General features: G+C 45.2%; 1 protein-coding gene across 2 annotated transcripts in view; it reads right to left on the bottom strand.

The window, feature by feature from the left end:
- samd11 (sterile alpha motif domain containing 11) overlaps window positions 1-21204 on the bottom strand; it is a 49545-nt gene that overhangs the window by 7766 nt on the left and 20575 nt on the right. For both annotated transcript variants that reach the window (XM_084916829.1, XM_084916830.1), the window contains exons 4-7: window positions 18045-18154; window positions 10973-11065; window positions 7733-7897; window positions 2504-2657 (exon numbers count right to left, since the gene is read on the bottom strand). In XM_084916829.1, coding sequence (XP_084772955.1) covers window positions 2504-2657; window positions 7733-7897; window positions 10973-11065; window positions 18045-18154 — 522 coding nt within the window. The remainder of the gene's footprint in view (window positions 1-2503; window positions 2658-7732; window positions 7898-10972; window positions 11066-18044; window positions 18155-21204) is intronic.

Here is a 21204-nt window from a genome sequence, read left to right as displayed (position 1 = left end):
TTAGGAGCGCCGCGCGGCCGCCTTCAGCTCCTTCTCCGCAGGAACACATTTACACAGGAAGCTCATTAAAATGGATGAGGCTCCCTCCACGCTTGCGCTCTCTCTCCCACCCTCCCCTTATCTCACACTCTCCCGATCTCCTCACTCCCTATTTTTGTTCATCTCTCTCTCTCGCTCTCTCTGTTACTCCGTCATCTCGCCATCTCCCATCTCCTCTCTTCCTTTTTTGCTTCCCTTTCTTCATTCCCGCTTTATGCTCCAATGTCCCCCCCCCCCCCACACACACACACTCTCTTTACTTGTCTCTACCCCTCCCCTATTTGCCTTGCAGATGCTTGGTGAGCTTAGTGCCATTTAAGGCCAGACAAATGGAACGCCAGGCTCTAAGCCCATCGAGCGGCCCTAATGATTTGTTTTTAACAATGGGCCCTAATGGGCCCCAGGTAATCAATGATGAGGGGTCGATGGAAAGGTGAGCCACGGAGAGAGTTAGGGAGGAAGAGAGGGGAGCGCTTCCATCTCTAACTCACTCCCTCAGCCTTCATTCTTCATTTTATTGCTGTTATTATTATTTTTTTCAATATACCAATTATCTCCATATTAATTTTCTCCTCACTTTTGCACTCATTCTCTCTGTCTCCCCCTCTCTCTCTCTCTTCTTTTTACTAGTTCTGTTTATTATATGGGGATTTGGTACAACCTCGCCTTTAGGTTTTAGAATTGGTCCATTTAGGGCTGTGCGATATGACCAAAATCTCATATCCCGATATAAGAATTCTATCGTCCCGATAACGATATAAATCACAAAAATGTAACATTTTCTGTAAATTCTGTGAATCTCGGGCAGCTCGTCTTGCGGGAAGTGTTTCCAGCTGCGCGTCATGTACCTGGAGTCGAGTGTTTTAACCGATGCATGAAACTATAATTATATTTTTAGACATAAGTTGTAAAGGCCACCGTTTTCTTTGTGAGTATTTATTACACGGCGTGCTGCGGGGAAAAGCCTGTTCTAACGTTTGAGTCTAAGGTTTATTTTTTAGCACCTGGCGGCTCTTTTTTAATTCTCATCCGTAAATAATCTGCTCTTTCACGTGATTCAGTTTATTTTGAAAAGTCTCAACAGGATCTTGAGCTTTAATGTGAAAGGTTTATGTGGAACATAAACAAGCGGACACGCGATGCTGTTACCGTCGTTGTTGCTAACCACAACGCATAAAAACAGGCGCTTGTCCGTCCGTAGTGTGGTTATATAAAATATAAGAGAAAGAGAGAACTTCAAGAAATTAATATAGCCACTACAGTGACCATCAAAACGATGAAAAAATATTGCCGTAAACAGTTTATTTTGCGACACCACGAAACAAACCATAGCCTAAAATGAAACAGACGTTTTTATATTGTCATCCGATATATATCGTTATATCAAACAGACCTAGGTCCATTTGTCTTTTCTTCCTGTACTACTGCTTGGACAATAGCACAAGTGATAGACAGATTAAACTGTTTCACTGAGGGTTAAACAGAACGCACAAGCAGGGCAGAGTGAGGTAGAGACAGACGGACGGACGGAGGTAGGGTGAGGCCTAGTTAACTCTCCCCGGTCCTGTGTGGCTAATTACTCTGTGTGCTGTCGGAGAACAGCCGCGGCTCACTGAGTACATTCACACTGCACCACTGGCCTCTCTCACACACGCGCACGCACACACAAATTAGCAGACATATTCACACAAACAAACCCAGATTCAATCCGCATAGATGAGTACGCATGCAGACCGCCAGCTTGAAAAATGGAACAAACACATGAACACTCAGCCCCCCCCCCCCAATCTTGCCACAACACACACACACACACACACTATATACACCCCCACAGTCTCCCAGAGCTGCACCACACAGCGCCTGGCCGCCCTGCTTCCTGCTTATTTCCCCCTCCTGCCCCTCACCAACCCCTCTCTGCCTCTCTCTCTCTCATGCACACACAAGCGCACACACCCTGCTGCCGCACCGCCGGCCCATTATCGATCCCCCGCCTCTCCCCGCGCCACATAAATAATCGACAAGCAATTACCCGCCCACTCCCGCTGCCCCTGGCTTTGTTTGGGAGGCGCAGGGGCCAGCGCTTTGGGGGGGAGGGAGGAAGAGCTGGCGTGCAGGCGTGCAACTCCACAGTGGTAGCCAAGAGGTTATTGGATCCTCAGTTTAGCCATGTATGTGGAAATGCACACGCTCACACCAACTCTGCAGCACACAGGAAAAGCCAAATATGAGATCAGATCTCGCTGAGGAAGGTGGGGGTGGGGGTGCTATACAGTTCTGTGCTGATGCAAACTGGCAGGTGATTAACTCCAACTCTTATGGTATGAAGTTATATACATGTGCCAGGTGGATGCAGGTGTTAGGGTTTCTTTTTTCCTAATAATGAATAATGCGGGTATTTGTTTCAACAGCTACAGCTGGTTACGGCAGCGCTGATGCAGACATTGACATCTGCATCTGTTTTTACCTGTCGGTATAATGTGCGTCCCGATGCTGCGGCAGGCCCTGCTTGCGTCTCTGACTGGATGAAGAAGAGCTTCCCGCCGAGGGCAGGTGAGCTTCTAAGGCCACTGGATTCCTCACCGCCGCAGCCAGCGCTTCCTGGCGAGCTCGCAGCATGTCTACATTACGGAGCAAAGGGGCAAAACAGGGGAAAGCACGGCAGGAGGAAAAGAAATGAGATGATAGTGTTGATGTGACAAAGATGGGATAAATATGAAAGAAAAGATGGATCAGAAAAGAAAGAGGATGTAAAGGGAGAAAGGGAGATGAAGTTTAGCATCCAGTTGTATTTTACTGAACATTTGAAAAAAACATAATTCAACTAATTATACATTTAGCTGCTGATATTTGGCTTTTAATATGTGATACAAGTTATTAGAACAAAAAACAGAAGCGGCACATGCTCTCAAAAGTTATTTATTATCCTGTAGTGATGGATTTAAGGGTCAAGTATGCAGGCAGCTTATAAAAACACCCAATAAGTCATTAAGAACTCCACTCGGCCTCATTCCACCTTTACACTGAAATGATGGATTTTCTTATCCATTCATCTACATATACAGATATCCACACAGAGTTTAAAGCCATGTGTCTTGCTTTGGAACTGAGCTGACCCCATTTAAGTGAATACGAGAAAAAGATTTGGATCCAGGAAAAACACGCCATGAAAAGTAAAATTTCTGCTATTATTTTTTCTGATATTTATTAAAAAAAAAGCCTGCTGTGCAAAAAGCAGCACAGTATGTACAGTGTTTTTACCCCTCACAACCACCACCACCGTGCCTTCTCCCTCCATCTCTACCTGCCCTCTCCCCTGCACCTTATGCCCTCCACCTCTTGCCTCTCTCCCTCTCTTTCTCTTCCTCCCTCTCCCCGATTCTCTCTCGCCCTCGAAGGAGACGAGGACTCATCATTATCAAGCCAGGCCAGGCCACACCAGGAGACATGGCTTCTAATGAGAGAAAAATCCATCCTGCTCTCTCTCTCTCTCTCCTCCCTCTCACTCTCTGCCTCAATCTATCCATCCCCCCAACCCTCCACCCCCTCCTCCAACTTTTTTTTTTTTTTTTTTTAATTAGACAGATCCCTCGGGAGCTAGGGGCCATTTCCGCCGCCGGTACGGGTGTGATGTGTGTTTCTGTGTGTCTGCGTGATTTAGGTGCTTACGTGTATGTGCCCGGCTGTGTGTGTGTGTATACACGCGTGTGTGCGTGTGTTGAAGCAGTTGAGCGGGCGCCGAGGTGGGGGGGGTGAAGCGACAGATATTAATGCGGCCTAGCTCCGGTGTATCGATCTGTTTGCTGCGCCAGGCCGCGAGGGACTCTGCTGGCGGCAGACAAGGGTGTGTGTGTGTGTGTAAAATGGGGGGGGGGGAGGATAGGGAGGGTTGTGAGAGATAAGGGAAGGATCAGAGGGAACTGAAGCCCCAAAGCGCGCGCGCACACACACACACACACACACACACACACACACACTCTGTTGAGCACTTGCATACAAGGTGCAGTGAAGACAGGGTAGGATAGTTGACCTCTATAAGTTTCCTTTGGTCGCAGTCCCACCTCCACCAATTATTTTGTATGTCCGGCTCAGTTAAAGGGTTTACTTTAGCAGTTTTGTTAGTCTTTAGGAGTACCAAGCGCCCAACTGAGAAAGAATGGTCACAATAAAAGCTGCAGAGACAAACAATCTCACCATGCTGGAGACCAAGGAGCAAACACACCAACTTTTAGTTGATGTTTAAAATAACAGTTTGGCTGAGGCAGATGACACTGAGCCATAAATGTTTCCAGGGGATTCTGAAAAGTTAAGAGGCCATGAAACACTTGCCGTTTCTATGAAAGTTCATTAAATTACTAATGTTCTAAGTATTTGTTATTTATTTATTTACTGATGAGCAGCAGACCAGTGTTTTGGTTTCACTGTGATGTTTTCATTTCTAAATGCAACATACGTCCTAACATTAATACATTTTCAGACACATTGTTTGTGTTTTTGAGATCCTACACTTCCCATAATGCTTCTCATTAGACTTTTAAAGGAGTCCAGCCAGCCGGACATTTATTTTTAAAATATGAAAATCAATCGTAAAACCCCCAAATATGATTTCCCAAAAGTAACTAAGACCTTGAATTTGACAGGTGTAACAGGTGATATACTCCCTTAAATCGACACAGTACAAGCCTTGTGACCTTTGCTTCTCTGTCTATTATTTCTTCCTGTTATTCTCTACATGTCCACTCCATGGAAGCGATGCATCACTTCAATATTGGGTCCATATTTTCTCTCTCCCTCCCTCTCTCTTGAATTCTCTTTCATGTGAACTGAGAGCAGCATGGTCACCTGGGGCTCTAACCCTCTCTCTTTCTCTTTCTGTGTGTGTGTGTGTGTGTGTGTGTGTGTGTGGACAGATTAGGTGCTCGGACTCAGAATGTTCCCCTCTAAAACTCTTGTCTCATGTTGCAGCTGCTGGCACACAAGAGGAGAACCCCTCTGACTACAAATTAGAGTCCTAATTGCAGATGGACACACACACACACACACCTCTTTCTTTGCATGAGTTATTTTGGGAAGTCCCAGTTTGTCATTCGGACCCATTCCACTTATCCCTCTTTTGTGCCATCCCATTTTTCTCCCCACCACCATTCCGGGAGTTGGGCCTAAATCCCCTCAGTTAAGCCGGGCTTTCCTCAGCACGAGAATACAGGGGAGCGCTGCGCTGATGCAGCTTGGCCGGCCCCGTGATGGATTTGGTGGACTGGCAGGTACACAAAAGCCAGCATCTATCCGCTAAAGCGCACCATACACCAGAAAATTAAGCATCTTTTCAGGAAGAAGCATTTATCAGCATTTAGCCAGTATCATAGGCTTATGCAGCTGTAAATATGCGGCATGTGTGCTCATGCTGAATGTCCTCGTCCTTTGACCAAACGCACTGCTTGATTTTTTTCACTTTTTTGGGATGATGCTAGAGGTGTTACGCACAGCTCCACATTTCGACGCTGACTGAACTCCAAGAGACAAAACAGGAGAAGACGCCCCCCCATCCCACCCCTCCTTTCACTTTCATCTGGATCTCTACCCCCACCTCTCATTTTCTTTTCTCTCTTCTTTACTCTCCTTTCATCATATGAAGAGGGAGGGAAAGTCCTCCTGGCCATTTCTACATCCCTGCCTCCCCTCCACCTCCACCCCCAATTTCAACCCCCCCACCCCACCCCTCACACCCACACCCCCAATCACTTCTTTTGGTACTCTTCTTTTGCCCATCAGGTCCAGAGAGAGAGCCTCTCACACAACACGTTGCAACTACACATTTGCGTGCACACACACATCTAGACGCATGCATGGAGACTTGCTCTTCACCCCCACCTCTCCATGCACGCACACTTTCATTTTCTGTGCCCCACACTTCAAACACATGAAAGGATGCTCTGCGGGGACCAAGGCTAAAGGGAGAGTTGGCGGTAAGGAAAAAGGAGGAGGAAGAGGGGAGGTGGTATAAAAGCAAGCATGAGAGGCAAATGTATAGGAGAGATGAGGGGCCCCCGGGAGGGGGGGGGGGGCGTAGGTGGTTAAAGAAGAGGGTCATGGGGGCCTCATTGGAGACCAGGTCAATGTCAAGGGGCTCGCTCTCGCTGAAGTGATTCACATCGGCCTCTCAAGAGACAAAACAGCCATCCCTCTGTCCTACATCCTAAACTGTTCACAGTGTGGTTCCTAACAAGCGCCACCTGTTAATTGGAGAAAGGGAGGATGTGGAAGCAGTGTTGTGTTTGGCAAATAAACCTGTAAACAGCCAGTGGATTTATAGAGAAATATGGAAGGGTGGCTGTCAGCACTAGCAAAGCCTGCACTGACTGTGGCTCCTCGGCCACTGACAGCATCTAACACATATAAACAGATGTGTGCTATGTCACAAGGAAATTATCTTTAAGTGATGGGTTCATTTAGTGTGTGGCAACTGTAACTTGTTTTATATTTCTTCCTCGAGGGGAAGTTATTTATTTGCTCTTCCCTCATTTGTGTTCCTTCTTCATTTCCTCTCCTTAGATATACATTTTTTTCCCTCTTTACCCGTGCCGCCTCTTCTCTGCACAAGTGCTGGTTGCATAAAGAAAGCACATTTGCAGAATAAAGGATAATGTGGAAACTATCAAATGATTTGGAATGTGGAAGTGAAGAAAAGGAAGCGAGTATGTCAGCATCGCGCCAGAGCGCTTGCCTCAAAACCGACAAAGCTTCTGGGAAAGGAAGCCGGTGATCAGACTTAGCCCAGGGCCATAAAACCCCCAGAATTTTGCCTCTAAACTCCTCTAAACCGAGGGGGGGGGGCAATTAAAGCTTTTATAGGCTTCGCCCCTAGATTTGCAACCAGCAATTAAAAATCATTACTAATCAAATAAAAATAAAAGCTGCTCAAACTACAATTTGGCCCAAGCACTGATTGGATTTATACTACTGCAAGAAAGACTCGTGTAAAAAAAAAAAAAAAAAAAAAGACACTGGTAGGAGTCAATGTTACATCCTATAGAAAAAATGTGAGAAAAATATTAACATTTCACGCTCAGCGACAAGAACAAGAAGCCAACTTATCAATCTGTAACAACTTTTCTCATTTTCTCTCCTCCCCGCCCATCAAACTCCAGTTTCCTCAAGATAAAACTGGGGAATTTTATGTCTATAGAAACTCAGTGAATATGTGACACACTAGAGGTTTCCTGGGTGAGATTTAGAGGGTTGGCAGGCAGCCAATGAGAGCTCCTGGATCAATCATGGCGTTGATGCATGTGAAGGCTTGTGGGTGTTGTTAACAACGGAGAGTCGGGGTGGTCAGAAATCACCCTGAGTGACACTTTGACACTGGGTGGGCAAGCACCGCAAATAGAAATGTCAGCCGTCTCAGTGGCCGGGGTTTCGCAATGGCAGCGGCGTGGCACGGTGCTACATGGTAGTGTGAACACAGAGCTGTACTCCAGGGTTACCAGGTAGCACTGCACCTCAGTGACTTAGCGACAGGTGATGGAGGAGGGTTATTTTGTTTTGTTTCTTAAAAGATGCTTGAATTAAAGTGAACAAAAAGAAACCTCTAGATCTTTTATGTAAGAATTTCTAAATATATATTACTATTAAGAATTTAAAAATCTGTGGAGTGGGGAAAGATTAGAAATAGCAAGACAGAGCTTTGTGTACTGACCGTGACCGGGCAGACCCATGCTGCTTGCTAGCTGGTAGAGGCGTTGCTGCTGCTCCTCGTAGGACCCTTGCTCGCTGAGCGCTGACATCATGCGCCTGTAATGTTCCTCAGGGCTCATGTGGCCGTGGCTGCCGCCTGCCTCCACCCCTGGGCTCTGGGAGTTTTCTGCAGAAAGGAGGGGAGGGATTAGTGATTGTCAGTAGCAAACTGATCGGGAAATTTCTTTTAACTTGATCTCCAGGCTCTGAAGCTCTCCCCATAAATTTCTATCACCTCAGTGGCACACGAGGTATTTATAGGAAGAACAGTCCACATTCATTTGCATGTCACGATTGTGCAGAGCACGCCACAAGCAAGAGGTTGCATGAAATGTAATACTGTTAGCAGCCTCAAAGCATTAGTGACTCTAAATGGTAACCAGAGGTCACAGATTTGTGAAATTTTGCAGTTCAACAGCTAAAAAGCCGATTCAACATCAGACACATGAAGCACTGTGCTTTAACATTACTGCAAACTTTATTGTCAGATAAGAAATAGTGATTCAAACCTTTTCTAGTTAAAATTTGATTTTCAGTTCTTAAAGGTACTAGACCCTTTGAGAAATACCTAAATATTAAACATTTTTTGGTCATATTTTCTCATTTTACCTAATAAAACAAGTATAAGCTTTATGCATATGTTAAATATGAGTCAGAACATGTGCTTTCAAAGATCATGAAGGTCCAGTGGACTGGAAGCCTCTTCACATGAAGCTACATGCGTAGAGCCATGCATTGTTAATGTTCAGAGCCTGACCCCATCATGAACTCACAATTTCTCTTACACAAAGCGCATCAGTAGCTCCGGTAACACTGCAGTGATGAAACTTACTGTATATAATACAGAAAACTCAACAGTACAAAACAACTCTCAGCTTCGACCACTGTTAGTGTGGGTACGTGTGTGTGTAACACCTCTCTGTTGTTTTTTAGGGTGTTGCGAAGACAATGCGGTGTATGATGTCTATCTAGCCGTCAGTCCCCCATACTTAATCTCCCTGCCTTTGACCTCCCTCTTCCCCCTCCCTGTCAATAGTAACATGATCTAAGGTAAGAACGGAGGGGGATATAGGAAGATGGTTAGGGAGTTAGAAAAGAGAGACAGAGGATGAGGTGGAGGAGGGAGAAGCAGAGGAAAGAAGCAGGGGTTATTTTTACCACCCTCCTCCTTATTGAAACCTGAGTCTGGCCCCGGGCAGGCGAGCAGGAGTGGCGCTGAGGAGCGGAGGTGGGGTGGAGGTGGTGAGGGAGGAAGCGAACACGCAAGCATCTCTGTCTCCACCGACAAGCTCCAGCTAATCCACCCAAGGTCCTCGAGTGTTTGTGTGTGCGTCCGTGTGTGCGTCCGTGTGTGCGTGCGCAACTAGTCTGTGCCTGTCTAAAGTTTTCCTGCTCTCTAAACACAGCAGGGGGTGCCGACTTTGCAACTGAAAGAAAAACAGACATCATTTACACAGTGGTATCCAATCTCTCTGGCTCCATCCACACACTACCCTCACAGTCTGTCTCTTTTAGTCTGTTCTCCACCTGCATTAGTCATTAAAGGATCTCTTGTGTCACCACACTTGGAGGCAAAAAGATGTAACTTAGCATAGATAACACACAAATACTAACCCACATACAGGTGCCGCGTCAGGCTTTGGGTGTGGACGGAGCTCAAGGTTAAGACACAGGATCAGCAATGTTTTGACAAGGATTAAATGCACTTTTCTGGACAGCTGGCTGCACGCACACACACACACACACACACACACACACACACACACACACACACACACACACACAGAAACAGAGTCTGCTTTATCAGTTTCTCTTGTTTCAGTTTCAGTTTGTGCATGTACAGCAGAGGAAGAATGTATGTATATATGCAAAGCATATACAGAGATTGTGTTTTTAAAACCAGAAACCTAACCATACACACTGTGAGAGGCACAAAAACACAAACTCAAAACACACAAACCTCCATTTGCCTTAAAAGGAAACCGAGCCAGAATACACAAACACACACACACACTATTCTCAACCAATAACAAACCCATGCATCTTTCAGAGGCAGGGTTGTGTCTAAGTAAGACGATAATGGCCACGAATGAGTGCTTCTGTACACAGAGAAAGAGGAAAGAGGCTCCAGGCAGGACTGCAGTCGGTCAAAGGTCACCTGGTGGCCAAAGGTCAAAACAGGGATCACGCCGAGCTCGACACAGCTCAGTCTTACATCCGAATTACACACAACTGCTTTCACTCATCTAAATTTTAATGCATACTTTAACCCTCAAAAAGAAGATTTTATTAGTTTGTCAAATAAGAAGTGCAGTGTATGCACAGCGCTTGTGAGTCTGCAAAGATAAGATGTGTGGTGAGCTGCCCTTGGGTTTTGCCTGCTGTATAATGCATCAGTCAGGAAGTCTTCGTCAGGAGCCCAGAGGGACAGACTCGGTGGCCGTGCCAGCTCCACGCCGGGCGCCTGGTTTCACACCACACAAGGGAGATATGAATAATAGAGGACAGCGCCCGGATTGCAGCACTACAGAGGAGCACCGTCTTACCAAGGTGTGCCTTGTCAAGGTCCGTCATTTACGCTGTGCTAATTTCACCTAGAGAGCAAATGCTTATGCTCATATGAGTGTGTCTGCCTGAGGATATTACTGTACACATGTGTTTGTTTGGAAGATGACAGACGGGACAGGCGCCCATGCCCTCAAATCACAGCTTTCATTCATTTTTTGTGGAACACACACATATATAGAGGTGATCAATGTTTGATCTTTTTCAGGGCTAAAAATGAAACTCCTAAACGGTTTTCATTTATTGATATTAAATCACTTTGTAAGTAAGAACTTTGTTTTTTATTTAACTATTTATTCGTTTTTGGTGGCACCCTCTAATGTGTGCATATGTAGGAAGAAAGGGGAACGAGATGGCTGCTTCTACATACTCCTCTATCTCAACCAGGAGCATGTGACACACTGAGATCTGGCACATCATTTGCTCTGTGGGCCTCTGTGACCTGTAGTCACCCATAACACCTTTCTCTGCAGGGATGTTTGCATGTATATTTGGAGAAACATGATTTGGGGTCAACATTCTGACATTCACCAGCAGCCAAGTCAACTTCCATCTTTTCTCTTTAGTCATTCCGTCTTTTTTCCCTCAAACAGTTTCACACATCTGTAACATCACAACACACAAATACACTGCCTACCTTTGGGGGATACACTGCGTAACTTCTTGCTTTCAGAGGGACACTCGCTGCTGCTGTTGGGAGAGAAGCTTCTCCTCTTGCCTAGAAGGTCATCTGTAAACACACACGGAAACCAATCAGAAACAAAAACCAGAGTAAAGACTCGATATTGCCGCTCTCCTGTGTCTCTACCTGTGTGCATGGTGGCTGCTTTGGAAATGTAGAAGAGAGAGAGAGAAGTGCGAGTAAAAAATAACCAAAGAGGAGGAGAGAAAGATGAAAAACAGAATGAGTGAAACAAGACATGGGCGTCTGGAGAGGTGCATATTCTGTCAGAGAAAAGAGAGGCCCTGCACTGCCGTGGATGACGGATCTGCCCCCCTTAGTCACGTGTTTGTTTGTCTATCTGAAGCAGGGAGGGGGGCTCGGTCTCTCTGTGCCATAATCTCTTTCCAACAGTCTGTCCTCAAGTGTTATCACCATCCTTCCTCTCTTTCTTCCTTTTTTCCAGATGTTGAAGCAAAACCCTCTGACTGAACTAAAGTGCACGAGATCCTCTCAGAAATACCGCTCAGCTGACATCATGTCTGCCTCACGTGTTTTTATTTTAATTTTCGTTTTTGTACCTCTACAACAACTTTTGGTGACCTCCCATAAACCCTCATGTCTCTTCATTTCTCCATCCCCTTCCTTCTCTCGTTAGTCTCATTTGGGTGTGTTTGAACCTCAGGAGCACCTCACTCTCACATTAACACCTCTCTGGCTCCTCTTCTTCCTCCCTGTTGTCCCCACCCCCTTACCTCTCCTCCCCTCTCATCTCTCTCTTCCTTCCTTTCCCATCCCATCACCTCCCACCCCCCCGCCACCTCCCCTACAAACACATCTCAAATCAATACAGGCCTTATCAGAGAAGGAGGAGATGCAGAGCACATCGCACGCAGCGCCGGCAGGAAGGAAAGAGGCGTTTGCCATTGCGCTCTCTCTCTCTCTTTATTTCTACTTCATGCATCTCTGATTTTTCTCCAACTCTGTTTCTTCCTCCACACAGACAGCCAAACCCATCGCAGTGACTTCTTCTTCCCTTCGTTCCACTTTCTCTCTTTCCCATCTCAATGCATAGTTTTCAGGGTGAGGCGAGTTCCCCCTCCCTCAAGGAGAATGGTTCATCTGTCTCTCTCTGCTTCTCTTTTTCAGCAAAGCAATTTTTCATCATTTGCACAGGAGGTGTAAACAGTGCGGAGAAAGAACGAACACAGAGTAGAAATAAAACACGTCGTCATCATCATCGCAATACCCACGCAAATACAGTTAGCCCCGCCTCTTTCCTGTGTCCAGCATTAATATTGCTGGTGGTACGTGAGAGTAAAGCTGATATGGTGTCTGAGCTCTGACCTTTAACCTATTAGCCAAACTCGTGCCTGTTCCTGTCTGCAAGGGGAAACAGAGGAGGGAAAAAAACGGATTTAGACAGGACTCTGAGGATTTTGCTGTGCTGCTAAAGGAGTGCCGGTGTTGATGAGAGGGCGAGCGAGCAAGCGGGAAAGGATGAGAGGGAGGAGGTTCACTAATGATCCGGTGTTTGATGTTACCTCTCAGGTCCTGAGGAGATCCACTCCCTATACCATCCAAAAGAAACAGCAGGAGGAGGCGGGGGGCACAGGGAGTAACGCTAATGGACAAGTGCATGCATACACACAAACTGGATGCTTTTTACCATTTCTACTTTTTCTCCAATCTCTTTTATGATCTCTCTTTCCATTTTTCTTTCTCGTTTTCAAATCTCGCTTGGTACTTTTCTTTCACTGGTCCTTTCAGGTGAAAAAAAATGAAGGTCTCCATCTATCCTATTAGTGAAATATTAACAAAGAGAGAGAGAACCCCCATTAGTTAAAGCCCCTCTTCTACCAAACACACACGCGCTTAGACCCACACCCAGAGCCTCTCATGATCAAACACACTTGAGTCGTCTCTTGAGCCGACCTCACTCAAGACACTGCGTCTCCTGAGCGAGTGCCCGAGGGCCCGAGATTTGAGGGCGGAAAGCTTTTAAAGCCAATTAAATGGGGCTTCTTAGAGCACCGGCGCTCCCTTTTAATGCCAAACCCTGAGCTCTGCTAGCATCTATACTAACCCTTTTACTCCCACTAACACAGCTTACAGTCAAGTTTGCTACCTTAGGCCTTTCCCTATCACCTGCTTGTTAATATTGCTAAGGAATTAGTGGTCATGGAGTCAAGAGTTTTAGTCCGCCTTCAAGGCTGCTATTTTAACTGTCAAAATACCGCAATTATTAAGTGCAGACAGCGTTTGCTTCTAATGACATAACCCCATGTTTTAGCTTTTCTTGGTCAACAGACAATCTGCAGTCTTGTCTTTTTTTCAGACGTGTATGTGAACACACCATGTTCCAGCCTCTTCCTCAGTTCCTCCTTGCTAGTTAACCTCCTCCTTATCTGCTGTTCCTCCCACTGAGAGAAAAGATAGATGAGAACTGAGGGATAGAAAGAGAAAGAGGAAACAGCAGGACCTAAACGACTTCTCTTTCATGTGACACCAGCAGGGCGAATCGTCAGCCAGGAGAACGTTCCCCTTCCTCTCCTACTCTTTTTTTTTTTTTTTTTTTTACCCCTCTTCTTCCTCAAACTTTAGCCCTCCTCCTCTCTTCTCTCCATCCTGTGGAGCGCGTTGACAGCTCAGACAGCCAGACTCCTTAATTCCTCTCTTACTCCGTTAATCTGTCATCTTTATCAGGCCGAGGAAGGGGAGGGGGAGGCGGCTGAGTGGAGGGAGCAGCTTGGGGGTGGGGTGACAGGCGGGGACGTGGGGTGGGCCGCCAGCCGCAGCCCCCCGATCAATCTCCACATTACAGCTGACAGAATGGTGCTAATAACTTATTGATCCCTCCTCCGTGCGCCGGGGCCTCCGCCGGCCCTGAAAGCCCTGGCATTGATTGGCTTACGGGCCGATGCAGCTGGGAAAGGGTGGGGTGGGGGTGGTGGGGGTGTATGAGAGAGGGTAGGGGGTGGTTGATGGAGTTGGCACGAGTGGAGGATGCACCACAACAACATGTGCAAATGTTCACCAATAGGAAAACTGCCACAAAAAGTGCTTGTCTTTCTTCGTCTTTCTTATATGATGGAAGAAACTGAAAGACGGACAAACAGAGCCAGAAAAAAATCACAAAAGGAATGGAACAAAAAAAACCCCAAACATCTGACCTTAAAATGAAAATCTGTGAGTGTGATATTTTCAAGAGATCATAATTATGTAACCGAATAAAACCAAAAGTAGGTTTTGTCTTTGTCATCCTCACTGCCTTCAGCCGGATACAGTCAGTCCCTTCTCGTCTGAACAGGTGGCGTTACACGAGAAGTTTCCATCAGCAGTGCCAGTGGTTTGTTTATAATGTCGGTTATGACAACCACTGTGACTACTATGTCACCCAGAAAAACGTTTTTTAAAATTACTAATACGTAGGCATCGGTACACCTCAATGGGTTGAGTAGGCAACCCATATAGCAAAAGACCACTGCAGAGTGCTTTGTTGTCTACTCTATTTCCCAAAATAACGGCTACAAAACTAATCTGACAACTGTCTGTCCTAATTCTATGGAAATACCATTTATTTTTGAATTTCCTTTTAAAAAGTCAAAAGAAAAAAAAAACATGACAGAAATAACTAATTAGAATTAAAAATAAGTTTGATTAATAAATAAAATACTTCATCATCCTTTCTGAATCAGGAAACAACATATAAAAAAAAAAGGGAAAAAACCATCAAGAAACATTTATATATAATATTGCATAAGTAGATTAAATATCTGAAAAAAAAATCTGTAAATGGAAAATTTCTCAATTAAACTTTTCCAATAAGGTTGTTCTGAATCCAAAAATGATGTCTAATATCTTCTGTCAGTCTTAAATGTATTGCTTTCTTTGTCAGATCTTTCCGTCTTCCCAGCATTCATCCGTCTTCTTCTGCTTACAGAGACTGTTCCTAGGCAACAGTTCATGCCCAAATATGCAAGCTAATATTCCCATTCGAACAACGCGCAATTCGCAGGTTATTAAAGGCAATTAAAGATTTAAAAGTGCCAAGAAATATTTCTGTGACGCACAACTCGACCGACTGCTGATTCTGCTCAAGTGTAACTTTGCACAAGTACAAGCAGAAAAGAAAAAAAAACAACACAACTACAGAAACTACAGGGTTTCTTTTAAGCGCCCAGACAGGAAGGACAAAACTATTTTCACTATTAATTCAATTATTTATTTTGTCATCTTGAATTTCACATCTTGACAGAACCATCAGCATGTCTATTTGAGAAACCATGAGAAAGCGTTTTGTTATGGCAGTGCAATTACATCCCTGTTAAGCTGTGGGATGTTTTAAAATATTTACTATCCACATTTCCCCTTTTTAGCCGCTGTATGACAGAGCTAATATAAGCACACATCCTGGAATGTTTACTTGGGGGGCAGAATTGCCTATGCTAATCATGTAATAACTAGCTGGTAATACTTTAAAAGCAATACTCGCGCACAATCAGTTTGAAAGAAAAAGGCCTTGCACAAACACGCTGGGCTGCAGATTCACACGCAAGCAAACATTTAAAACCAGGCCTTTCGAAACCGCACACGGAAAGGTGTGCATGCACAAACACACACAAAAATGTGCTCAAGCCCCAAACCGCTGCTGCAACCCCCAACCACACACACGCCGACAGGCTGTAACTGCTTTTGAGAGCCTGAGTGTTGGGAGCAAAGAGAGAGAGGAAGAGAGAGAGAGCGGCGGCCCAAAAACACCTTATCTGCCTGTTTGAGTCTCCGGTCTGACCGCAGAGCCACGGTTTACAGTCTCCACAGGCAGCCAGACTCTCAGCATCGGCGCCCCTGCCCCTCCTGCCTCCTACCCCTCCTTCCCCTCCACCCTCCTCTCCGCCTCTAACAGAGCCTCTGAATAGCCAGTGGCTGGGGATTGAGAGAGCGAAGCAGGGGAGGGACGGATGGAGATGGGAAGAGAAGGGAGGGAGGCAACCTTCCTGTCTGTCTCTCAGATTTAATTAACGGCCCACTCCGGCACAGAGATGACCCGGCAAGCCTGCTTCCCTTTCCTCCTGACCCACACACACACACGCACGCACACACACAAACACACACACGGAGCAGTCCGCCGCCATAGTTGCTGCTTACCCTCCCTTGATACCACTACCGCACTCATTCATCTCATTTTCTTCTGGCTCCCTATTTCCAAATGTTTCCTCCATCACAGCATCTCCGTCTCTCGCTGCTGCAGACTTTTTCTTCACCTCCTCCTGGGCTGTCTTTCTCCCTTCTTTCCCTCCACTGTTCACTGGTACACATTAAACACCTCTGGAGGAGTCGAACAGCAGAGGTGACTGATGCAACAGCATAAACACATAAACACAAGCATTTATGCTGCGCCAATCCCAAAGCCAAATAATCCACTGCTTTAAAACTTCATGTACATTTCACCCACCTAAGTATGTGGACGCAAATTCGAACTTGAGTTGATATTGCGTAGGCACGCAGATGTATAACTACATGTTATTTGTGTGTAATTGTGTGTTTGAGAATGAGTGTGTGTCTAATTTCACTGGCAGACAGAATTAGAGCCAGTGGCTGATCGGATTGGACTTGTTTACAGACACGAAGCGAGCCGCTTAGGCAGCCTGTTAAATCTCCCTTTAATGCTCAAGCGGACAGATTTTAGGGTCTTGGACCCCCTACGTGTAGGCCACACTGTGCGCGCACCATCCCCCATTGTTGCCCCACACCCACCTCCATCCCCTCTTGTCTTCCCCCATTAGGAAAATCATTCATGGCTCTGATTTCTCCATTAAGTTTAACAGCTGATTAGACTGGTGTATTGGTGGAAATCTGTCCCAAACAGGGACCCAAAGACACCGGCTGAGCTGGCTGTTTAGCAATCTAATACTCTCCCCACCTTGCACCCACTCTACCTCATATCGCAGGCACCGTATGGACAATTAATCTGGAAGACAGAGTATATGAGCACACGGAGAGACAGTATGGAAGTGTTGGGTCTGGGGTGATTATGCCACTTGCTGTGCCTCCTACTAATGGGATAAGAAGGGACAGGGGTTGAACTCCGGGTAACAGCAAAGCAAAGGTATGGTCTTTACTGATAAAAAGGCACCCAATTATTTAATTAAGGGTAACTGCATTTATTTAAAAGTGTTTGGATTATCTGATAGAAGTTTATAATCCAGGGTTATTCATGTGTCATGATCAATATTTTCACCTGCAGGCAAAAAATCAAAAAAAAGAAAAAAAATTAGCAGGGATAAGAAAAAATAAAAACTCTTGAGATTAATTAGTTCAACATGAAATGCCTTCCAACTGTTTTAAGTCTTCAACAACCCTAAAATTATAGTTAGTGAACTTCTTATATTACTGTGATAATGTGAAGATTTTGCAAGTGTACCATCAAAAACTACATAAACATACTTGTACGCCACTAAAGTTAAGTGCAACTTACAAAATGTGAGCGAAACATACAGTACAATGGACTTGTTTCTAAACAGTGACTTACACAGAGGCTTTCTGAACAGCCATATGTCTTTGATGGCTGCACAATATCCTCATACAGTCTACTTGACAAATAGCTGTGATTAAATGTGGTCTGTGTTCTGTGTTTAAGCTGGAAGCAAAGCTCTTAGCTTAGCACATGCACACCATGGTTCCTCTGCTCACATGAAACTGGATTAATGGCAAACAAAGCTATTTATTCAGAGGTAATTTAAAACAGGGGGTTTAGCCAAAAAAAAAAAAAAATCCTGGAGTGCGGCAGAGAATGTGGGAAGAACATTAAGTAATCAACATGAGCGACCTTTAGGAATTACTAATACGCTTATGTTACATTCCCTCAATCACATAAATTACAGTAAATTAAATGGTTAATGGAACGTTTACATGTGTTATAGGAGGTGTATGTATCATCTGCCTACATGCAAAGGAAGAAAGAGAAAGAAAGAAGCCACCTTACATTTTGCATACATTACACATGCGTACTGTTAAAACACACACACAGGCATCATCATGATCCTACCTGTGTGTCCAGTACTGGTGCTGTGGTCAGAGGTGGACTGGCCTTCGGGCATGCCGTGCTGTCTGGTGTGGTGCAGGTTGGAGATAATTGTAGAGAGGTCAGTGTCACGACTGCAACACACAAAATACACACACAAACACACATAGAGGAAAGAGAGCACAATTAAAAGTAATGAACAAAAGAAATGAACTAGTAGTAAACCCAAATCAGTGTGTAAGCAGCAGCATATAAATTCATACTGTTTCACATAAGACTTACCACCGAAATCCTCCATACAGACAGACCTGCGCTCTATAAAATGCACATCTTCACACAGACTCAGCAGCAACAAGTGGCTGTCCTGTCAACTGGCTCTTAGCTCTGAGGTGTGTAATACACTCTGACAGACTACCGCATCCAGCACTTTCAGGTCTCATCCCTACTCATCTTCCACACTAAGATGTATTAATGAACATATTCACAACCCATAAGCAGTTTAACAGCTTAAAACCCGCTCTAATAATATGCAAAGACAGGTAAAGAATAGTTAAGATAAATAAACGATTCGATCGCGCTTGGAAGTGGTTTTATTTATTAAGAATGTATAAAATCCTCAAGTATAAGCCACCATTGTTTGCGCTAACAATTAAAAAAAGGAGCTGCAAGTCTTCTCTAGTCTTGTGCCTACACTAATGTTAAGTTCCTCACATGATAAAAAAAAATAGAAAGAAAGAAAATTATTATTCACAAGAATTTCTCAAACACCCTGTCCTGCCCTTCAGCACCCAGAGGAGGAGCAGGAGGAGGGTTAACAGATTAGACCCAGATTTGGTTGGAGCCGCTCTGTCCTTTCAAATTCTCCACCAGCTGCCTTTCTAAACTCCCCACACCAGCGGACCCACACAACTGTGTCATGGAGGCATTTCATTTGCAATCTGATTACCATCCTGATCGCATTAAATGGCATAATGATGGGAAATAGGCGCTTAGCGTTTGAGGGTAGCATGGCCGCGCGGTGTGTGGAGTGTAGTCAGTGTAATGGCAAACAGCTTGTGCGGCAGGAGAGGTACAGGGCTGAATGTGTTTTTTAGTTACAGTCTACATATCTTCTGTCATAGTTATGCGATATACCTGCTGCACACAGCTGTCCCAAAGCCCATGAGGATTTAGAGATTTTTGCACATACATGCTGTGTTGTTTTCACAGTAACCCTAACACGTCATTTCACAGCATCAGCAACCTCTCGTGTGAGCAGCAATCTCATTTACAGCCTTAACTGGCAACTTTATTGAAAGCAGAAACATCTATGAAGGGGGTCTGGTGTGACACGGCAAGCACAGTTTATGGGACAGAGGCGGTGAATGGTTCTTAGCTGCCACCACTATGACGAGGCCACACTGTTTGCGGCTGCTGGATTTGGGTTTTTACAGTCCCATGATTACAGGCTCCTTCTGTAATGTCAGGCTGTCGGTCGCCAAGCTGTTTTCCACACGCTAACAGAAAAGATGAAGGGTAGTGCTGAGGACCTCATGCTGGCCCTGCTGGCCTCACCAGTCACCTCTCAGGCACAGAGAACCAATGACTCAGAAAATAGTCGCAGACAAAACAGTCACCATCGGTTGCTAAGCAAGGAGACGCTTGATTGGTCTGTGACTGCAAACTTTTTACACTAATGACAGACTTCTTTTTTAGAGTGCAACTTACTAAAATTGGTAGCTCTAAGCGTCTGAGAGGGCAATGATTTTCTTCAAAAATGAAAATGAGGTCCAAAGAAGGTTTTTTAAAGGTCATTATTGTGCGTTTGTGTCACCCACTGACTCCAAACTATGCCGTCCGTGCACAATGCAGTTAGATGCTCTACTGTGGGAAGCTGCAGCCAAATCCATCAATCAGTTAGCTGCATTATAACACCACCCTCTGTCCATCATTTAAAGTGATCGTGATAATGCCATCGTGAACTTCTCAGAGAGGTGACGGGGTTATTATCCCATGGTGAAGTGGCCGCTCAAAGCCGTGAACGGCAAGGACATTGTTAGTTGGGTAATTAGCGCACTTCTGAGCCGTCCCGCCTCAGCTCGGGCTAATGAGGGCGTAGCCTTATCCCCACCCACCTATGCCCTCCCTCAGCCCCCTCCTTCGCTCATTCTGCGAGCGGAGGCAAGGTCACTCTCAAGCCGTGGAAGACGGAGAGGGGGGCTGGGGATGCTGTTTAAAACCCAGTCACCTGAGTCAGCGCTCCCTAAGGAGCTCCTAAGGCCAGGGTTAGCTGGGAAGGACGGAGGCCTTGGAAACGATGGAGGGAGGGGGTTATATAGCGGTTGTTGAGCCCGATTGCTAAGAAGGACATGAGCCGACTTCTCATCACCCACGTGCACCAGAGACAGTCACCTCCTGCTTATCTCTAAACTGTTTCTTTGTTATTGGACACAGTGAACCAGACACTGGGTTAGCCAGAGTGTGTTATTAATCAAATACCACTATCTACTAACATTACTGATGACATAAAACTGTCATAATCAAACTTCCACAAAGGCTGAATTTAAATTTCAATACCAATCCATCTCCAGCTATGATACTTATTTTTTTTTAGCCTGTATAAAGCAGAACATTGCAGTTCCCAGAGTAACCACTTGAGGCTGGCTTCAAAAGTGAGTCACTCTCATGTGAAACTGTTAAATAAAAAGCATTTAAAGCCATGTTCAGTAGTTTTGGGCTCCATAGTTTTCCTTTTCATATGCATTTTCATTAAAAAAAAAAGAAAAAAGGATGCTGGTAAGGCTCAAAGTTAGGGGAACGGGTTTGAACTGGACCCCTCCACCTTGTTTATACCATTTGTGCTTTTTGGAACATTTTTAATGTCTAAAGTATCTGACGAATAAGATCTGCTGTGTGGTGCAACACATAACATATTGGACAATGCATTATTTAGCATTATTATTTTTTAGCAGATAACTGTGTATGTCCGTTATAGTATATACCAGGGGTCGGCAACCCTAGGCACGCGTGCGAAGGGTTAACTGATGGCACGACCATAGCTGGACTGGCCATCGGGCATACCGGGCAGTTGCTCAGTGGCCTTTTTTTTTTTCTTTGTAATGGTATAAACAATGAAAGGTGGTGGATTGGCCAGATGCTGGTCGGTGTGTAAAAATAACTCAGTTGTTTGGTGGTGGCTATGACG

Source organism: Perissodus microlepis, chromosome 20, assembly GCF_051167445.1.
Source record: "Perissodus microlepis isolate ML-2025 ecotype Zambia chromosome 20, ASM5116744v1, whole genome shotgun sequence".
NCBI classification, from domain to species: domain Eukaryota; kingdom Metazoa; phylum Chordata; class Actinopteri; order Cichliformes; family Cichlidae; genus Perissodus; species Perissodus microlepis.
This window is presented reverse-complemented; position numbering and strand designations above follow the sequence as displayed.